The sequence below is a fragment of the Ovis aries genome, chromosome 24 (genome assembly GCF_016772045.2).
Source record: "Ovis aries strain OAR_USU_Benz2616 breed Rambouillet chromosome 24, ARS-UI_Ramb_v3.0, whole genome shotgun sequence".
In the NCBI taxonomy this organism is placed as follows: Eukaryota; Metazoa; Chordata; class Mammalia; order Artiodactyla; family Bovidae; genus Ovis; species Ovis aries.
In genome coordinates, this window is record NC_056077.1 from 17,000,410 (window position 1) to 17,022,551 (window position 22,142).

The window sequence follows — 22,142 nt, forward strand, 5'->3', positions numbered from 1 at the left end:
AAAGATAGAGCAAAAATGTTGTATAGTTTATACTTTAAGATATAAACAGTTGCTTCAGACTGGAATGATTTAGAGAAGATCAGCATGGCTCCAACACAAGAATGACATATCATGTTACCACTATACATGTGTACATATATATTAAATAAACACATGGCATACAACTTATAGAATATTTTGCAGCTGAATTTTTTGTTAAAACCCATTCTTTCCCCAAAACGAAGGCTCTTCTCTACAAAAGAATTATATTATAAATATAGAAAAAATGCTAGAATGAGAAAACCACGATTTTGCAACAGCTAGTACTATAATCTATACAATGCACAGCATATGAATGAACGCTAAAATCGAGTTAAATATTATGAAAAACAGGATATTCAGAAGGTCTCATGGCGTTATGTACAGATTACTGACTAATTACAAAGGGAGAAAAACAAGCCTTCACAAAGAAAAACTCTGGTTGGTCTTCACCTTAACTAAGCAATGAAACTCTTCATCTAAGAGGTATGTGAACCTCAAGTTATGTACCTGCTAGCGTGACACAAAGCTAAGTATGAACCCATGAAGTATTCATGACCAAGCTGTGTGAACTGAATCTAACCAGAAAGGAATAATCAGACAAGCCCAAGAGGTAGAACATTCTCTACAAAAGAAGGGGGACAAAAAAAGTGCAGCAAATTGTTACGCTTAAAGAAAGATTAAAGAGGCACACCACCATCTTCAAGAGATTAAAGATTCCTCAAAAACATGAATCTTGATGGAATCTTGGGTAAGACAAAAGACATCTCAGTGGCAATAGCACGATTTGAACATGGATTTTATCATGCAACAGAACTAATTTTCTTAGGTATGATTATAATATTGTTGTTATATAGAAGATTAGCCTTAATCTCTGGAGATGTATATGTATGCTCAAGTATCACAGGGTAAATCATCATGATGTAATTTATTTTCAAATGCTTCAACAAAAAAATCATGTCTGTGTGCATGTGTGTAAAAACAACTGGAGCAAAATATTAATAAGTGACAAACCTAGGTAAAAGATATATAGGTGTTTACTGTACTAACCAATCTGTTTTCCTGTGGATTTATATTTTTTTCAAAATAAATAACTGGGGAAACATCCACTATATAAACTGTATGCAGAATAAGTCAAATTTGGTGTTATGCTCGTTAGTTACAAATAATTTTCTAAATCTTTCCCCAAATTCTTTTCATAACCTCTACAATTAAGGGAAAATAAAAATTTTAAGACAGAATAGATATCTCACATTTGTTTTTTTTACTAATTGGCCAAAATAAAACATAAGATCAACTTTTTAGGGAAAGGAAAAATAAAGACATCAAATATTACAAAACCATCAAATTCTAAATTTTTAAACAACAAAAATTTAATTACTTATAACTTGGCTCGAAATTAAATTGGGAATCATCTTTTAATAATTCAGACACACAATTATTTTATATAACTTGGAATAATAATTTTTAACATATTATCAAACCTTAAAAAAAAAACAAAGTAAGTTGTGATGTTTAATTTTTATCTCCCTCAAAAAACATGAAGCCCCCTTTGACCTGGCTTTCCTCATGCAGCTCCAGTGTCTAAATCTGTAAATGATTCTAGTACTAGGCAAATTCAAAAGAAAGCTTCTAAAAAGTGAAGACATATAATTTTAAGTAACTTATTTTAAATCTACCTATAAAGTGTATTCTTTATATTCTTTACTCAAATTCAGAAAGAGGAATTTTATTTACATTACATGTACTATCAGTAGATAACCCCTACCCTAAGATTCCTTTCTTCAAGCACTCCACCAAAGATGTGTTAAAGACACCATTCTTCCCAAGCACATCATCACTCCCCCATCCTCCATAGTCTTACCTGCATTACAGATGAAAAGGCTTTCTTTTCTCCTACAGTCTCTAGTGCTTTGTAGGTGGCACATAAGTAGAGGAGTTTAACTTCATCTTTTGCAGATGAGCTAAATTTGCTAAAAATCCATTTGAAGATCTTCTCAGCCTCATAGCTCAGAGATGCACAAAGAAGGCCAAGACAACAAGCTCCCTCCTGTCTCAACTCCTGAAGCAATTTGCTACTGTGTTTATTTTAATGCAAACAGAACAAAACAAACAAAATACACAAGAGGCTTCAGCTTTCAAAGATGACAAGAATAACATATCTTACAACAGAATGTGTTATATGATTTAATTTTTATTCAGACTACACAAAAGGTTTAAGTTTTATCCATTCTAAGTATTCTATCTTCTCTCTCTTATAGTACATTTGTTAAAACTTTAACTTTTATTTTAGAATCGATTATTTACAAATAATTTTTAAAAAAAGGTTTAAATATACTAAAATTCAGACTTCAAATTCCATCTCAAACTATACTGATTCATAGAAAAACGCAGCAACAAATGATCAGACAAAGTGAAGTCACTCAGTCGTGTCCAACTCTTTGCGACCCTGTGGGCTGTAGCTTTGCCAGGCTCCTCCGTCCATGGGATTTTCCAGGCAAGAATACTGGAGTGGGTTGCAATTTCCTTCTCTGGGGGGTCTTCCCAATCCAGGGATCAGATAAAACTACTATACAAATAATTATATACCTTGTAATATTCAGTATCTGAGGACTATAAAATAGGGAACAGTAATAGTTGAATATAATAAACTTAGAAGATTAACACTGATTTAAGTATTATATTAATGAGTATACAAAGTAAAACCATCCAAAAGCAGTAAGATTGATGACGTACTGAGATGAGTTTTGGATGCTTTCCAACACTGCAAGTCTTTGGGAATCACCATATGAAGAAATGACTGTATACCTCTGGGGAACCCCAGCAGCCCTGGAGCCTGGGTGGCTTGAATCCACTGTTGCCCAAAGGACACACCCTTTCACCTCTACTCTCTAAGCAGTTTCAAAATGCTCTAGTTTACAAAAGTTAACTGGATGCATTCACGCTAACATCCAGAGTTTATGTCATTCTACAAGTCAGTGCTCAATTATTTAGTCATGTTGACAAATTAAAATAAAGAATGGCTCTCCCTTTCAAGTGGATTCCATTTGTGTGTGCGTGTGCTCATTTGCTAAGTCCTGTCTCACTCTTTGCACCCCCACAGACTGTAACCTACCTGGATTCTACTTCAGTGATAATTAAGGTTTAAATACTTAACACAAAAAAAGATGGCAAGAGAACCCAGTGAAACATTAAATATGTTATAAATGAAGTCAATAAGCTTATCTTCCTGTATACTTTTTAAATTTCTCTTAATTACTTACCTTTCATTAAGCACATCATGTACAGCAGCCAAGATATTATCCAACTGCTTAACTAGCACCTTAAAAAAAAATTAATAAACACTTCACATTTCTATACTTTTAAGAATAACATTATGTACTTTTTCTTACTTCTGGTTCCCTCCAAACTGTAACTGGACTACACACCTTACTTTTCTTATTATTCCCAAGTCCCAATTGTATCAGGAGGGTCATAAGTTTCCGTTCAGATTCTGAAAGAAATTTACCCATAGGAAGTATACAGCCATGATCATCAATGGGGGAAAAAACCAACAACTCTTTTATTTACTCTGAAATGCATTTTCAAAAAGGTAAACTTATGGACAGAAGAGGAGGTAGAGACATATATGATAAAGTCATAAAGTGTTAAAGTGCTAATGACAGAATTTAGATGCTATGATATTCACTGTAAAATTCTTTCAATTTACTGTGTATTTGAAATTTTTCATAATAAAATCAGGCAGGGGGGCCTGGAAGAAACCTGATTTGAGCCAAATGTCATTTGACTCACTACAGCATTTTCATTAACTGTCTCCTGTTGTGTATCATGTTCTTAACAGTAGGAGACTTAGTTGTATGGCAAAGAAATTTGTAACTGCTCCTATACTTTATTCTTTTTTTCTGGCCAGGCCAGCTAGCTTGCAGAATCTCAGTTCCCTAACCAGGGACTAAACTCAGGTCAAGGCAATGAAAGCTCAGAATACCAACCATTAGGCCACCAGGGAACTCCCTCCTGTACTTTAAAGAGTTTTTCCATTTATTTATCCCTGGCCAAACTTACCCATGAGCAAATTATGTACCTCCTACTCCAATTTAACTTATGAAAACAGAGATATTCTGTCCCAAAACACAGAATAAAAAAGTTCCAAGGACAACAGAATAAATATGTAAAAGGTCAAAAATACTTTATCACAGAAGGAACCAACACGGATCCAACATTTGTGGCTAAATTACACATTAGGGGCATTAAGTTCAAGATGATCATAATATAGGCCAAATAATCTGGAATTCCCTATTATTTTTCCTTAGAAGCAAACCTTTTCCCTTCTTAAACTACTTCAGATAACGTTATCTAGTGTACTAAGGATATGCAAAACTGATCAGTATTTCCAAACATACTATACTGACCAGCTTATTTTCTGGTTGCTGAATAAATTCTTTCAACTGCTTTACAGTAGCCAGTCTTCGGTCTCTGTCATCTTCCCGGGTGATCCTCCGAAGAAGATTCGACAGTCGAGACTCATCAGAATAAGACATCGATCGCTCTGTGAACATAAACACTGAGGATGAATCAGCACAGAAACTTAAGAGCCCAAATGTTTTAAAGTATATTAACAATCACAGTCCACCAGACAATTAAAGCTCAATGAACATAAGCCTTATAACACTTTTTTTTATAACTACTTATTTTTAGCTGTGCTAGGTCTTTGCTCTCACAGGGGCTTTTTCTCTAGCTTCAGAGAACAGAGGCGACTCTTGAGCTGTGCGTGTGGGCCTCTCATTACAGTGGCCTCTCAGTGTGGAGCCTGGGCTTTAGGGGCACAGGTTTCAGTCGCTGTGGCATGTGGGCTCCACATGGGCTCAGCACTTGTAGCTCCCAGGCTCTGGAGCACAGGCTCAGCACCTGTGGTGCAAGGGCTTAGTTGCTCCGCAGCACGTGGAATCTTACCAGACCAAGGATCAAATCCATGTCTCCTGCACTAGCAGGTGGATTCTTTACCACTGAGCCACCAGGGAAGCCCAGCCGTAACACTTCTGTTCATCACTGTACACCCAGCCCCAGCAGACTATCAGGCAACAGGAGACCCCCCCCCAAAGAGATAAACCTACACAGACACCTCAATCCAGAGAATCAACTGACAGAGAAAAAAGAAAGGCTTAGAAATGATTCTCTTCAGATCTGTTCCAAACTGTTTTCAACATCCAGGTAGAGAGCACAGGTAAGAAACTTCAACAGGTGTAGAGATAAAGTCACTATTAGCCAGAAAGAGATTACATGCTTCTCTTTCTCACCTAGGTCTCACACTGGAAGGGAGCCTCTTGTTACATCATCAGTTTCCTAGGACAAAGTTTTGGTGAACTGCAATCACACATTCAGTTCAACAATGTCTAATTACCACCTACCTTGTGAAAGGCATGCTGCCACAAGCGAAGTGGCAAATCAAAACTTTTCTTCCCTTTTTTAATGACAAGAACAAGCAGGAATGCTCAAACAATGTTGAATACTACTAACCAAGATGGCTTTAAATAAAGTGTTAAATTTTTCTTTATATTTTCAACTGTGCAATTTACCATAACTAATGAATGTACATTAACACAAACCACATTAAACAGTCTGACAGTTCCACTTCTAAGGAATGAAAGGAAAAGTGATAATAAAAGAAATTGTAACATCTGAGAGAAGGAAGGTTTTTTAAAAAGCCTAAGCCTATAGAGTCAGCAAGGATGACTGCTAAAATGTCTTCAGGTTACTAGTCAAGAAATCTAGGCTGTATTTACAACGCTGCCACTAGCAAACTGCATAACTCTGAGCCTGCGAGGGGGAGCTAGACTAAATTAGCTTTAGAGTCACTTCCTAACTCTACCATACCTAACTCTTAAGACTTCAAATACTACTGTAAAGTAATTAGCCTCCAATTAAAACAAATAAATTTAAATTTAAAAAAATTTGAACAATGAAAAATAAAAAAAAGACTTCAAATACTTTTAAGAGACATTTCAGCCTATGACTTAGTCATTCCACATTAGAAAAATTTACCTAAAAGAAATCACTTCTTTTTTTTAAAGCTGCATGCAAAATAAAAAACCTCTATACAAAAATGTTCACCAAGACACACAACACACACACACACTCCTCATTGGGAAAAAATGGTTATAAAGTAAAGGTCCAAACAGTAATTATATCCAACAAAGAGTATAAATCAGAAATCTTGACTTCTTAATCAGCTTTATCAATAAAATAAATTTCTCTTTCGGAAAAAAGACCATTACCTCTAATCCTATGAATGTTCAAGACACTTGACCCATTCGGTGAGGCTTGTGTTATAAAGCAAGCAGCAGTAACTGTGTGTTTAACTTTAGAAAAGGGCCCAGTCCCTTCACTAGAGTTAAACAGAACTCTCGAACTCTAGGGGCCTCCCTCACCCTTGAGTTGAAGGACCTGCTGCAGAAGAGTCTATTGGACACTATATGTTCAATATCTACTGTAAGCAGGAAAACCCTTTCTTAAAAATCTTATCCAGTCTAATTTTAAGAGAATTCTTTTTAAAAGTATTAAAAACCTTTCTAGTAGAAATTTACGTTAGGGAGCGGTTGAGAGGAAAAAGAATGCAAATAATTATCACCATCACATGTTTCTCATCTCAGTAAGCTGACCAAGCCACAGATGTGCAAGGCACTGGCATGAGACGAGGCATTTAGGAGATGTCTCAGTGGAGGCATGTGCAATGGTCCCAGGTCACCCAGTCTTACCCTGTGATTTCCTCATGTCTTTGATGGCTAACGCACGACTGCCATGCTGAATACTGGTAAACTCAGGGCTGGTCACATTGTTAACCCTCAGCTCTTGCCCCAACGACTTCCGACCATAAGTATTTTCCCCAGATCCTCCATTGACACTGTAGCCACCTAAAAAACAGCAACATTTACGTTATTTCAACGGGCTCTTTGTTTCACTCCATCAGTTCCTGATAGTTCAGGTCCTTCTGACTCAATCCGCAGCTCAACCAGCCTTTGCTTCTATTCTTTCTCTGTGATGCATGCCTTGATTTCATTTTGTTATCTTCAGTGGAAGATCAGATTCTGCACTTGAAAACTTTTTAGAAGTCCAGAGGAGAGACAGTAGTCAGGAAAGACTTTAGCCTCAGTGATAATACTGTATTTTGGGGGCAAGAAAATTGTGCTTATGTATTTTACTGCATGTGTAAAAAGTATATTTAAATTTATAATTAAGGGATAAACTTTCAAAAAAATGTTTCAAGAACAGCACTGTGTTTAATAATTATATTTTAAACATATTAGAAGAAAAGAAGGGGAGAGAGGGAAAGAAAGGGAAGGAGGAGGAAAAGGAGAAGTAGGTAGGTTAAAACACACACACACACAAGCATGCCTCTGGCAACAAGGAAATATATAATGTATACCCTTTTCGTCATTCTGTATGTCAGCATGGATTCTGGTATCATCATGCCTTTGCCGAGACACCACAGCTGAATTTGAAGGCTGCAGTCCATAAGAGGAAGACCCACCCCTATCTCTGGATGAAGAGTATTTTAAATTATCTGGGTCGGCTGATGCACTATCAGTTCTGCAAAGAGAGAAGGGTATAAAGTTACATCTTTAAAAACACATTTTGATAACCCAAATCGTAAATCTGTCTTCTATACAAGCCTCTATCTCCTCATTGCTATTATACAAAAGCACTCCAACATCTAATAAGAAGTCTTTCAGCTAGGAAGAGACTGTCAATGGGAGCAACACCAGCTTTTCAGTCCCTTCTACTATCTAAAGATTCATTCAGAAATATGAATAACTTCCAGGAATAGGGTGGCCAACTCAACACCTAAACTGGTTTTAGCACCGAAAGTTCCATATCCTATGAACTCCCTTAGTCCCAGGAAAACTGAGGTAGCTGGTCACCATGGTGGTCCGGGGTGCTTTACACGTAACTTGATAAAAGGAATAGTTGTTTCTAAATCGCCTTCTCTCATAAGAAGGTTAACCAGTGGAAAATTACTCTTCTCAGTCATAAAAATAAAAAACACTGGCAACATGTCAGGCAGGAACAAAGTGTAACCAAATTATTTTTAAACTACTGCCTAACAGCAATGTGGTACTCTGTCTCTCTCACCTAAATTCGTAACTTGATTATTTGGTGGCAAAATAGATTACAGCACGAAATCTGAAAGCATGCTCAGTAGGATATTAGGAAAGAACACAGCTGAAAAATAAGATTATTTTAATGTATGGTAGGTAATACTAAGGACCTCATTATTAATAGATATTCTTTATATAAGCGATATCTATTAATAATAAAGACTGAGTCAATTTTAAAAAATCTATTAAAATTATAAAAAGTAAGGAAAATAAAAGCAAGGCATCTAAGGAATCCAATAAAGTTGAAGGCTGCAGTCAATAATCTATTTAAAATTCAAATGCTACCTAGAATAATCCCAGATATCTGGATATTAATAAACAAGTGGCACAGCCCCAAGGTAAAATCAGTATGCTTATCTAAGGATCATCTCTATGCCACAATGGCCCTATCAGTAAAATGGGAAGCTAAACTCTATAATTTCTCATGAACCTTATTCTTTCTTCAATCAACTACCAAGAAATAAGGTATCATGGCAACATACGAAAAATATGAAGAAAAATGCTCCTCTAATACTGATATTTCTTCGGAGAGGAATAACCTTCTTGGGGAAAAAAAAAATCATTCTTATGGCACTTACTAAAACACCTTCTGCACCATAATTTTTTGGTGACATTATCTGGGGATATTAAGGACACTGGCAAGAGCAGAAACTTAGCTGTTTCTCAACCCCATTCCCCTCCCCATGTATAAAAAAGGACACAGTGTCTGTGTATTTTATCTGGAGTTTATCATCCTTTCCTTGTCCCCACGCACAAGAATACTAAATATGAAAAAGTTGCATAGGCTCAGACATCCTGATCTGAACCTACTGCAACCATTGTTACTACAGAATGCAGACAAACAGGTTCAATTAAAATTGGACACCTCCATGGCACACAAGTCTAAATTATTCCTAAAGGCTCTGAATCTGAAACTTTCTAAAAATTCGTAACGCTAGCACACTAACTAAACATATAACTAAGGTTCCTTAATGCAGGATATTCTTCAAACATTCAGAGTTCACTCAACAAAGCTTAGAACTTCCAACATATGAAAAAATAAAATCTATGAATTTTTAAAAATTGTATGAGGATATTTTCTAAGTGTAGTAAGTCTACAAGCATTTAAATGCCTTTACCACTAAATGAAGCATAAGAACTCCTTAAAACTTACATAATGACCTACCCCATGTATCTAAAAGTAGCATACTCAATGAGCACCTATAATAAACTGTAACATACCATTTCTAAAAGGGAATTGAAAAATAAGAGAATCTATAAGCTTTAATGATTTGGGCATACTTTAAACTTGTCTGTATGTATGGCACCTAACACAACCTCGAAAAGCAAACTGTTAGCAAATGAATTAATAAAACAATTCTGAAACATCAAGATAATTAAAGTCTTATCAATATTTAAATAAATATTAAAATACTCTGGGTTTCTAGTGTCCATTATGCTTAATATAGATTACATACACTACTCTTACTATGAAGAGTTAGATATTTGTATCTTTTTCTGGTGATACAGCAGTAAACACAAAGTAATAGAGAATATGGGTTAAAAAAAGATCTAGGCTCAAATCTTAGCTCCAGCACTGGAAAGGTACATGTGACTCTGCACAAGGAAGTTAACTTAAAGCCTCTGATGTCTGTTGCATAAAATGGGGATAATACCTATAGATTATGTGATGTTTTTATAAGACTTATGAAAGATATCAAGTTCTTAAATACTTAGCTTACAAGGTACACTCAAAGTCAGTAGGTCCATAATACTAAATATAGTCAAGGTTTCCAGTGTAACAGATAAATATTAATCATTAATGAACATATGAATACAATCGAAACAAGTTTTTTATACCCAGTATACAAAAACTGATTTTAACTTCTTCATTGAAAAAATTAAGCCATCTACTGCTACCAAGAAAAGAAATCCATTTCTACTTAGGAATTATATAAAACTAAACAAACAAAAAAACAGAACAAATCTCCCAATCTGTTAGAAATAAAATCTCATTAGTATATACACAGAGTATATACACAAATAAACACAGAGACTTTTCTCCCCAGAATTTGAGTTTTCGGAAATATAATGAATAATTCACTAGAGTAGAACTACTGTCTCAGAAAACTCCCTGGTTTCCAGGTTCTTTTAATAGAAACTGATCAAACTACTAGCCAGAATGCAAGTTATAGATATTCTGAACCCAAAGACACAAAATGGTTCAGCATTTATATGAAATCTTTCTTTTTGTAAGATCTAGACAGCTTAGTTCTCAAAAAGTCAGTATCAGGCAGTTAGCATCAACAAGATCATCCCAGTCCAATAAATAGAAAACTGTTAAGAATGGAAATAAGCACTTAAAATGAGGCAATCAAAGGGCACTAAAAAGAAAATGCAGATTGATCTCAAAGAGGCAGGCATAAATGTTAAGCTAGTTGTAAGGGCTGAAAAAACTATCATCTGCCAGAATTAGTATCTCAATTTAGTGATAAAAGAAAATGTATTTGTTAAGGCTAAGTATCCTAGCTAGGACCCCAAAATACCTCCACAGCCCTTTTAATACTCTAAAAATATTATGGAGAGAGAGAGGGAAAAAAAAAAGAAATGCATAAATTCCCCAGAATGATTAAACTGAAGTTAAAGCCTGATGCACATGCCACATGAGAGGTAAGTTTCTAAAGCTCATACCTCAAAAATCGCATACTGTATAATATGGAGCCTTTGTGATGTTTTTGCATCAAGTCAATCTGTAAGACAGTAGTTACAATATTAGTGAGGACACTGGGTTAAAACATTTGTTTTCCAAACATGAAGCAAATATCACTCATGGGTTAGGTGCTTTTAGTTGCACTATGGCCTTCTAGGGTTCATATGCTGAAGCAAAAACAAACGGAATGCCACACTCTGCCTTAGAGGACAGAGGCTTGAGGTGGCAGCAAAAAAATTTTTAGAACCAAAGAGAATTTAAATGTTAACTATAACATACAAATCACATGCAAATACAGTTACCACTCATTTTAGTTACCTATTATCAATATACAGAAAATGTAATAAATCAGAGAGATTATTCATTTTCACTGACCCCAGCCCTGAGATCTCACATCAACACCCTACCGAGTGTTAGGGCCAGTATGTCACACCTAAATGTGGTTCTATAGTCCAGTTCTTGTGAGCATCATGAAAAGCAACTAAGGCGGGGGCGGAAATCAGCCTGGAAAGGTGAAGTCAGGGAATTCTCTATCAGAAAACACCTCCATAAAGCACCCCAAAATGACTTGATGCAAACCCCACACCTGGTGGTGCCACCAGAACAAGCATGACATTGCTTCAAGTTGCTGTTAACTCGGCTTATTAAGGGACTTCACTCGAGTGCTGAGATCTAATTTGTAGTGAGGATCAAACAGGAAATGAGATCTGCACTAAAGCCACTGAGGTGGGAATGCGTTAGTTCTCTGAAGCAGTGGCACTCAGAGACAGAGAGCATCACTATCACCAAGAAGTTGCAGAATACGCTGTTTTTCATACTAACAGTTCATAGCACCAAAAATTTACCTTTTAAAAATAAATTCAAGGTTATCCCTGTGATGTCTCTTACTCACCTGGATTCAGACATACTTTCAAAAAAGTGTGAGAGAAAAGATGAAACTATGCATAACTCTGAGACTTGAGTACATCACACTTTCACATGAGAAACAATGCTCTGAAATATGAATCTGTGGCTAAAAAATTAAGTTGGGAGGCTCAGGGACTTCATTATATGAAATGCCACAGGAGAAAATAGTAAGTTCAAATTTAATAAAACAGAATTGAACCATCATGCCAAAATGAAAAATTATAAATGAGTTTACCTCAGTTTTACTATAATGAAATATTAACAGTTAATATTTCTTGATGAAACGTCCTTAGGTACTTAATAAGAATTAAGTATTAAATACCAAATTTTAACTACCTATTTATGGGTTCTTTAGTAATCAACTTTTAATATCAATCAAACCTTAATTAGTTTTTGCAGTCTCAAAATACAAAAATATATTTAAATACTGTCATAAAAGTGTAAAGAATTTCACCTTGCCCAAAGAGAGGGCTGAGCTTACCCCTCAACTGCTGGAAGAAGTCTAAACACTTGGAATTTAATGCCTAATAAGAGTGTCCCTGTCCACCTGGAAACTTTGGGTCATACCAGAAGGTAAAACTATGGGATTTATGGTGAGGCCTTTGAATCACATGGATTAACTCAACCTTTAGTAGGGCTGAAAACCTAAGTTCATGCATGTGGACAATTGATCATGGACCCCATGAGAACTCTGGACACCAAGGTTGGGCTGGGCTTCCATGTTTGGTAACATTCCATATGTATTATCACAAATCAATACCAGGAAACAGGGAGAAGCTCTGAGTTTGGAAGTAACTGAGACTCTGCCCTATGTACCTTTACCCTTGGTTGATTTTAATCTGTATCCTTTAGCTGCAATAAATTGCAACCATGAGTATAACAGCTTTCAACGAGTCTTTAAGCCCTTCTAGCGAATTATCCAACCCAAGGGTGGTCTAGAGGACCCCCAAACTTGCAACTGCTATCAGAAGAAGGGTGGTCTTATGGACATGTTCCTTGTAACTCTGTATCTATACTTAAAATCATTGAATATACTCTAATAAAAAATTTAAAAGATTGTAAATTTTGGTTTTATGTAATATCTTTAGTAAAACATAGTTTTCAACTTCAATATAGTTTATATCCCTTCCAAGGAATCTCAAACACCATCTATTTGACAGACCTCTAAACCATATTAACCAAAAAGAAGAAAGTGAGTAACTACGGGGGTGCCCATTAGAGTTCAGCCTTTGCTTCACGTGCATCTACGCTCTGTCTTCAGTGTAAACGTTGTTGAATATGCCACTCCTGTGTAGCTCTCTGCCTGCAACAGTCTTCAATGCTGCCCATGACTCCCTGGCTGGGTTTCTCTACTTTTCCAAAACAGCTGTCAAACTTTCTGCACCTTTCTCTTTCCCCCAGTCCCACCGCTGATAAAGATTCCATGAGTGACCTAAAGCAGCACAGCTAATTAGCTATTCACATTTCCTCTGTACCACTATAAAGGTTTTTAGTAACTTTAACTCCTGTGACTTTCTCTACTTTTCTCAATCCAAGTACCTTCTTTTGAACTTCCTTCTTTAATCAGTTTAGATTGCATGGTCTTTCATTTCAATAACTCTTCCTTTAACTTCCCTTAATATTTCCCTCACACCTACCTGGCAAAATCCTAATCCTGCATATATCCAATTATCAATTACCCATCATCCATCAGTAAGTACCACATTCCTAGGTTCTTTCATCTTCCACAGGCACTATCTGTTCCCCATTCTCTTCAGATTCCAAACACTCTCCTAAATTCCCTACTCCCTCTCTCCTTACTTCTCTAACATTCTCTCTACTTGACCAAGAGGAAAAATAAAGAGACAATAACACATAGGCACCCAACTCTAGAACTTTATGGGATTCCATCTATTTCTACCTTCTCGTAACTTTTCAAATAATCTCTCTCCTGTGGACTCTACCTTTTCCACCAAACTGAATCTTCTTAAACATGTAAAATTTTCTAATATCTCCCACTTAAAAATATAAAAACAAATTAAAAACACATACACACACACACACAGAAAACCCCATCAATCCCACATCCCTCCAACCAACCAATTTGCCTTTGCTCTTTGCAATCAAACAGAATCGTCTCTCCTCCCCATATTATTTCTTTACCTCTATTAGCTCCTCTGTCTACACCAATCCAACTTCTATCACTTTTGGCAAAACCAACTAAGACCTCCAGGTTGCTAAAAGCAAGATATATTTCAGGTTGCTCCTTACTCATCCTCTCAAAGCAGGCTTTCACAAGGCTGCACAAAGGTGCCTTAGAGAGGAATGAAGTGGGCTGAATGAAAACTTCTTTTAAAAATCCTTACAATAACCCAGGGTCAGATCCTGATAATTCAAAGTAACTAGATTCTTTCCTTCCGTTGGCTTATAGGATGTTATATTCTGTATTTCTTCCTACCTTTCCACTTCTGCTTTTTCAGGCACCTCTGAAGGCTTACTCAGCCTCTTCTACCAAACCACTAAGCCTTGGAATTTCTCAAAGCTTGACCACAGGCCTTCTATTCATCCCTTCTGCAAACTATGCTGATGGCAATACTTATCACCTGCATGACACTGATTTCCAAATCTAGGCCTCCATCAAAGATGTGCACTCTGAGATCTAGACCTATATACCCAAGTATTTAACAAAACAAAACAAAAAAAAGCACTTTTAATGTTCTAATGCTTCAAACACAACAACTGGCTCGTTTCTTCCCAGAACTCCCACTTTAATAAATGTGGGCATTTTCCAACAAATGGCACTATTTGGTCAAACAGACATATTACACTGGTGCAAAAGAAATTATAGTTTCACATTGTTGAACTTGGCCATTTGATATTGGAAAACATTCTTAAATGTAGTTATGTTATACATCATTTTAAAGCACATTTCTCGCTTTATGATTTTTTGCTAATGACTTAATATTAGCTGTTTCAGCTCAGTTCAGTTGTTCAGTCATGTCTGAGTCTTTGCAACCCCACGGACTGCAGCACACCAGGCTTCCCAGTCTATCAACAACTCCCGGAACTTGCTCAAACTCATGTCCATCAAGTCGGTGATGCCATCCAATCATCTCATCCTCTGTCATCCCCTTCTCCTCCTGCCTTCAATCTTTCCCAGCGTCAGGGTCTTTTCCAATGAGCCAGTACTTCGCATCAAGTGGCCAAAGTAGACACAAACTAGCTGTTTATACTTATTTTAGACTAGGGAAATGATGTTAGACAAAAAGCAAATTCAAGTGATTTTCTTATTCGAGTTCAAAATGTGCCATAAAGCAGCGGAGGCATCCCAACATCAACACATTTGGCCCAGGAACTGCTAATGAACAAATAGTGCAGTGGTGGTTCAAAACTTTTGCAAAGGAGACCAGAGCCTTGAAGAGGAAAAGTGCAATGGCCAGCCACCAGAAGTTGACAAAGAACCACTCAGAAAATCATCAAAGCTCATCCTCTTACAACTACACAAGAAGTTGCCAAAGAACTCAACATTGACCATTCTACGGTCATTGGCATTTGAAGCAAATTGGAAAGGTGAAAAAGCTCAATAAGTGGGTGTCGCATAAGCTGACCAAAGATTTTTTTAAAACTGTCATTTTGAAGTGTCATCTTTTATTCTACGCAACAATGAACCATTTCTCAATCGGATTGGGACGTGTGATGCAAAGTGGATTTTATACGACAACCAGCAATGACCTGCTTAGTGGCTGAACCTAGAGAAAGCTCCAAAGCACTTTCCAAAGCCAAACATGAACCAAAAAATGTCATGGTCACCGCTTGGTGGTCTGCTGCAAGTGTGATCCACTACAGTTTTCTGAATCCCAGCAAAACCATTGTATCTGAGAGTACACTCAGCAAATTGATGAGATGCACCAAATACCGCAACGCCTGCAGCCAGCATCGGGCAACAGAAAGGATCCACTTCTTCTCCATCACATCTGACCGCATGTTGCACAACCAACACTTCAAACGTTGAATGAATTAGGCTATGAGGTTTTGCCTCATCCGCCATCTTCATCTAACCTCTCACCAACCAACTACCACTTTCTTCAAGCATCTCAACAACTTTTTGCAGGGAAAATGTTTCCACAACCAGCAGGAGGCAGAAAATGCTTTCCAAGAGTTCATCAAATCCCAAATTTTAACACTACAGGAATAAACAAACATTTCTCATTGGCAAAAACGTGTTGATTGCAATGGTTCCTATTTTGGTAAATAAAGATGTGTCTGAGCCTAGTCATAATGATTTAAAATTCACAGTCTGCAACTGTAATTACATTTACACCTACCTAATAGTATGTTTTCCACCTCTAGTTCTCACCTCTATTCCATTTCTCCCCACTTACAACAAAGACAATTCTAATAAAACACAAACGTTTGTCCTCCCACTGCCATCTTCATCTTACGGTCCTTACTTCCCTCTTCAGCTAACTCTCCACACTGTCGTAACGCTTTTACCTTCTGTGCCCCACTCATCCCATTCTTTCAGTGCCCCGTCCACCTTGCTAAGCCTGTCTGCATGGAACAGCCTTCTCCTTGGCCCTCATTAATCTCTCAATGTCCTTTAAACTATAGCTTTCCTTTGCAAAGTTTCTGATTCCCCTGACGCTGACTAGGAATCCCTGTTACGTAAGTACTACCCGAAACCTAACAGTTCCTTAACTCTTACACCATTGGAGCAGCTTATTTAACTGTGTTCTGCCAGGAGACTGTAAAGTCCAGAAGGGCAGGAGCCTGTCAGTGTTGCTTATCCCTGTATTCCCATTGCCTAGAGAGCAAAAAATTATTTCTTATGACTGCCTCTTCTCACAATCAAGGTCTTTCTCTTTACTCTAGAGTGCAGTCCCCTAACTTAACCCAACACTAATTTTTCTTCAAGATTCAACCTAGAACCCATACTCCCTCTCCTATATATTCTATTAAAAATCAACAATGTTTTCTTGGTTATTTTCTACAAGAGCACTAATTAAGAGTAATAACTCCAAAAGATGAACTAAATAAGATAATCCCAACCCTCTAAGAATTTACAATCTAGAAAGAAAAGAACTGTTAGTATAAATTCCAATTAAGAATATAAAATATTCTGTGATTTGAGAGAGAAAAAAATCCTATGATTCAGTACTTTCTTTAAACTCTTACAGCACTTAGAGTATCACCCTAGCTTGCACTTTAGTAGTTCAATACTAGCTTCAATTTGTTCACTAGTTTGAGATGTCAGCATTGAAGGCAGATGTACAATATTATCTAACACCACACACCTTCCATAGGGAAGGAGAACAGCATGATGCTGCAAGGAGAGTGGAGCGAAACTAGAAGATGGCCTTGGATCAAAATCCATCATGATTATTTAAGCAAAAACTTTGTCTTGTAACACAAAAAAGAACCCAGTAACAGAAAGGGATGGATTCAGTAATTCATTTAAATGAATTCTAAATTTTTAAAATCTACTTAATATGCATATTACAAGTCTCATTTTTGTGCAAAGCATACTATCAAGTGAAAAGACCACTCACAAAACCAGAGAAAATACCTGCAAATCATGTATCTCTTAAAGAGTCTAGTATACAAAGAACTCCTATAACTAAGCAAGAAAACATTCAAATTTAAAAATGGGCAAAAGACCTGAATAGATACACGTCTCCAAAGATATACATATGGCCAATTAGCACATGAAAACTTGCTCAATTTCACTGGCAAATGCGTGCTAAATCACTTCAATTGTGTCTGACTCTTTGCGACCCTACGGGCGGTAGACCACCAGGCTTCTCTGTCGAAATTTCCCAGGCAAGAACACTGGAGTGGGTTGCCATTCCCTTCTCCAGGGGATCTTCCTGATCCAGGGATCAAAACCAAGCCTCTTATGTCTCCTGCATTGGAAAGTGGGTTCTTTTAACACTAGCGCCACCTGGAGGAAAATGCAAATCAAAACAACAGAGAGAAAGCACCCATTAGAAGAGCAAAAAAATCTGTTAATGGTAAATAACTAATGTTGTGAGAGCTGGAAAATTTGGAGCCCCCATACATTACTTATGAGAATGTAAAATGCTAGAAACCACGTCAGAAACAGTTTGGCATTTCCTCAAAGAGTTAAACAGAGAACTATCACATGATTCAGCAAATTGACTCCAACTGACTCCCAAGTATATGCCCCAAAGAACTGAAAAACGTTCAAACAAAAACTTACACATCAATGTCCACCACAACACTATTTACAGTAGCAAAAAGGCAGAAACTCAAATACACATCAAACAATGAATGGATAAACAAAATGTGTAAATCTATACAATGGAAGATTACTCAGCCATACCTACTACAACATGGATGACCCTTGAAAATGTTATACTAAGTCAAAGAGGTCTGAGATAAAAGGCTACATATTACATGATTCCATTTATATGACATATCCAGAATAGACAAATCCATAAAGAAAGTAGATTTGTGGTTGCAAGGGGCTGGGAAGAGGGGAAAATTGGGAGTGACTGCTTAATTGGTACTGGGTTTCAATCTGGGGTGACAAGAAGCTCTGGAACTAGATGTTGGTCACAGCTGCACACACTGTGAATGTACTTAATACCAATGAATTGGAAAATGGTGAAGGTTATGTGTATTTTACCACAATTTTTTCAAAACTTATTTATAACATTCTTGAAAAGACAAAATTATGGGGGAGGGGCGGGGAGACCAGTCGTTATCAAGGACTAGGAGAAGTTGACTATAAAAGGGAACAAGGAAACTTGGGGGTGCAGGGTGGAGGGGATGATGGAACTATTGATAGCTTGACTGTGGTGGTCATTTTTTTTTTTCTTTACAGTATTTTCTTTACATATTTCTTTAAAGATATAAAAATAAGTAAAAGACCATCAGGCTTCCCAGGTGGCACAGTGGTAAAGAATCCACCTCCCAATGCAGGAGATAAAAGAGATGTGGGTTTCATCCCTGGGTTGGGAAGATCCCCTGGAGGAGGAAATGGCAACCCACTCCAGTATCCTTGACTAGAAAATTCCATGGACAGAGGAGCCTGGTAGGCTCCAGTCCATGGGGTCACACAGAATCAGACACCACTGAGCAACTGAGCACACAAAAGGCCACTGATTTTTAATAATTTGATATTTCATGTTTTTCATTGCCTACCAAATTTAGTAGTCATTTTCAATGGGGCTTCCCCGGTAGCTCAGAGGGTAAAGCGTCTGCCTACAATGCGGGAGACTCAGGTTCAATCCCTGGGTCGGGAAGATCCCTTGGAGAAGGACATGGCAACCCACTCCAGTACTCTTGCCTGGAAAATCCCATGGACTGAAGAGCCTGGTAGGCTACAGTCCATGGGGTTGCAAAGAGTCAGACACAACTGAGTGACTTCACTTCTTCTTCTTCTTCAATGGAAAAGCAAAAATGTAACACTGGATACTCTCCAGTGAAATCAAAGACTGTTAGTGTCTGAATTTACCAAACAGTAAAAAATTTACCAGATTCTTTACCACTGTGTCACCTGGGAAGCCCGATGGTCTTTTACTTATTTTTATACCTTTACTGTAAAGAAATACACTATTTCCTTTATGTTTGACTTATTGAGATATAATTTACATGCCCTAGAGTTGTTTTGAGGAATGCAGATAGTATACAGCACTAACTAAACTTCTCTTAGTGTCTGAACTTTAAGCTCGGGAAGGATTAACCTAGGCAGGATACAGAAAGAAACCTACTCATATTGCCTACTCATTTTCAAAAAAAATTTTTTAAGAGTCAAAGCACTCAGTTCAGTCGCCTAGTCGTATCTGACTCTTTGTGACCCCACAGACTGCAGCATACCAGGCTGCCCTGTCCATCACCAACTCCCAGAGCTTGCTCAAACTTATCTCCATCAAGTCGGTGATGCCATCCAACCATTTCATCCTCTGACGTTCCCTTCTCCTCTTGCCTTCAATCTTTCCCAGCACCAGGGTCTTTTCCAATGAGTCAGTTCTTCTCATCAGGTGGCCAAAGTATTGGAGTTTCAGCTTCACCATCAGTCCTTCCAATGAATATTCAGGACTGATTTCCTTTAGGATTGACTGGTTTGATCTCCCTGCAGTCCAAGAGACTCTCAAGAGTCTTCTCCAACACCACAATTCAAAAGCATCAATTTTTGACACAAGCGTCAAAGCACCATGGCGAGCAAAATCAGAAAAATCACTGCTTGAGATAGAGGCAGGCAATCCACTTCTAATCTATTTTAAGTTTGTTAAGTATTATGTACTTCTTCTGGCATAAATTCATATCTTACTGGGCATTAAAAATACTGATAGCAATAAAATCTGATATGCTTTTAATCTTCAATACAAATATGAATTCAATTCTCGGTATTTAACAAAAAAAAATTTTGTTAATGCTAAATAATTGGTCACCTGAAGGCTCCCGAATCTAAAGCACCATATTAATTTGACTTACTCTCAAGTTTATTTTTAACACATGTTGGTTTACAGCCTTAAATAAAACTCTGCTTCAGCTACCATTTTTGCATTGCTTATCTTTCTCTTTTGTCAGCAAGTCCTGGAAGTACTTTAGAAACATCCCATTCAGCCTGGGAAATTGCCAAGATTGAAAGGAAATCTCTTACTCCATGACCTCCCTAGTAGAATAAGACAAAAAGACTGAAAGTCTACAAAGAAACATGTCCCACCCCCTCATCCCCACCCAAACTCTTCAACTAAATGCCAAACATAACCCTTGAGGATAGAGAAGATTAAGGATCACTGGAGAAGGAAATGGCAGCCCACTCCAGTATTCTTGCCTGGAGAATTCCTATGGACAGAGGAGCCTGGCAGGCTACAGTCCATAGGGTCGCAAGAGTCAGACACGACTAAGCGACTACACCACCACCAAGAGATAAACACTAAACGAATCCTAAAAAGAAAAGTCTTGAAACCAGATTAGGACTCTAATCAATGAAAAGGCAGAGTGTTTTATAAGAAATGTTAATCATCACTTTTTTTTTTTTACACGTCAAGAAAAATGATGTGATTGCCAAAAATCACTCATAACATATTAAGAAAACACAGTTCAGTTCAGTCACTCAGCCGTATCCAACTCTTTGCAACCCCATGGACTGCAGCATACCAGGCTTCCCTATCCATCACCAACTCCCGGAGTTTACTCAAACTTCTGTCCATTGAGTCAGTGATGCCATCCAACCACTTCATCCTCTGTTGTCCCCTTCTCCTCCTGCCTTCAATCTTTACCAGACCAGGATCTTTTCCAATGAGTCAGTACTTCACATGAGGTGGCCAAAGTATTGAAGTTTCAGCTTCAACATAAGTCCTTCCAAAGAATATTCAGGACTGATCTCCTTTAGGATGGACTGGTCATCAATTCTTCGGCGCTCAGCTTTCTTTATAGTCCAACTCTCACATCCATATATGACTACTGGAAAAACCATAGCCTTGACTAGACAGACTTTTGTTGGCAAAGTAATGTCTCTGCTTTTAAGAAAACATAAATATTATGCAATCGACAAAGGTATTTTTTAAGAAAACTATTATCGAGTTAGGCTCTACTGCCATAATGGTATGGTATACCCTACAAGTCCTGGGCATACTCAAGGATTTGGGCAACAAAAGAGCAATATTCTAACATGCACCTCTTAACATACACCACATATCTCAAATATAGTGGCAAGCATGGAAAAGACACTGAATTTCATATTCCACACATGATTTTCAACAGAGGTATTACCAGAAACATCTTTAGTGCATTCTCAAATTAGACATGTGACCCCCCCACTCCAACCCTCTTAAAAAATAAATACACCTAAGAGAAACCTAAACTTCTTGGTTTTACTTTTAACTTTACCAACACAACTATACTAAGACAGCAACTGGATTTTTAAATGGACCCTGATTCCTTTCAACATCTCCAGTAACTCCTCTAGGACCTATCGTCTTAGGTATCCTGGGGTAGGAAATACACTATTAACACCAAATTGGTAAAGAAACATACTACCTGTAATCAGTGATAAAATATGTATGGTAAACCCTCCTACCTAAACACTGGAACTTCTTTTTCAGAGCTGTTCCTGAAACAGCCACATCCTTTCCTTTGTTGTTCAGTCACTCAATCGTGTCCGACTCAGTCACTCAATCGTGTCGTGACTCCATGGACTGCAGCACGCCAGGCTTCCCTGTCCTTCACCATCCCCCAGAGCTTACTCAAACTCATGTCCATTGAGTCGGTGATGCCATCCAACCATCTTGTCCTCTGTCATCCCCTTCTCCTGCCTTCAGTCTTTCCCAGCATCAGGGTCTTTTCCAATGAGTCAGCTCTTCACATCAGGTGGCCAAAGTATTAGAGCTTCAGTATCAGTCCTTCCAATGAATATTCAGCACTGA

General features: G+C 37.5%; 1 protein-coding gene across 2 annotated transcripts in view; it reads right to left on the reverse strand.

Moving 5' to 3' along the window:
• Positions 1–22,142, reverse strand: part of SMG1 (SMG1 nonsense mediated mRNA decay associated PI3K related kinase) — a 99,578-nt gene that overhangs the window by 66,099 nt on the left and 11,337 nt on the right. Inside the window, exons 2-7 of one of the 2 annotated variants that reach the window (XM_015104100.3) lie at positions 10,842–10,900; positions 7,439–7,602; positions 6,771–6,926; positions 4,428–4,564; positions 3,282–3,340; positions 1,883–2,096 (exon numbers count right to left, since the gene is read on the reverse strand). In XM_015104100.3, coding sequence (XP_014959586.1) covers positions 1,883–2,096; positions 3,282–3,340; positions 4,428–4,564; positions 6,771–6,926; positions 7,439–7,602; positions 10,842–10,891 — 780 coding nt within the window. In that variant the 5' untranslated portion in view covers positions 10,892–10,900. The remainder of the gene's footprint in view (positions 1–1,882; positions 2,097–3,281; positions 3,341–4,427; positions 4,565–6,770; positions 6,927–7,438; positions 7,603–10,841; positions 10,901–22,142) is intronic. The other variant, XM_027961508.2, reaches the window with a different exon arrangement.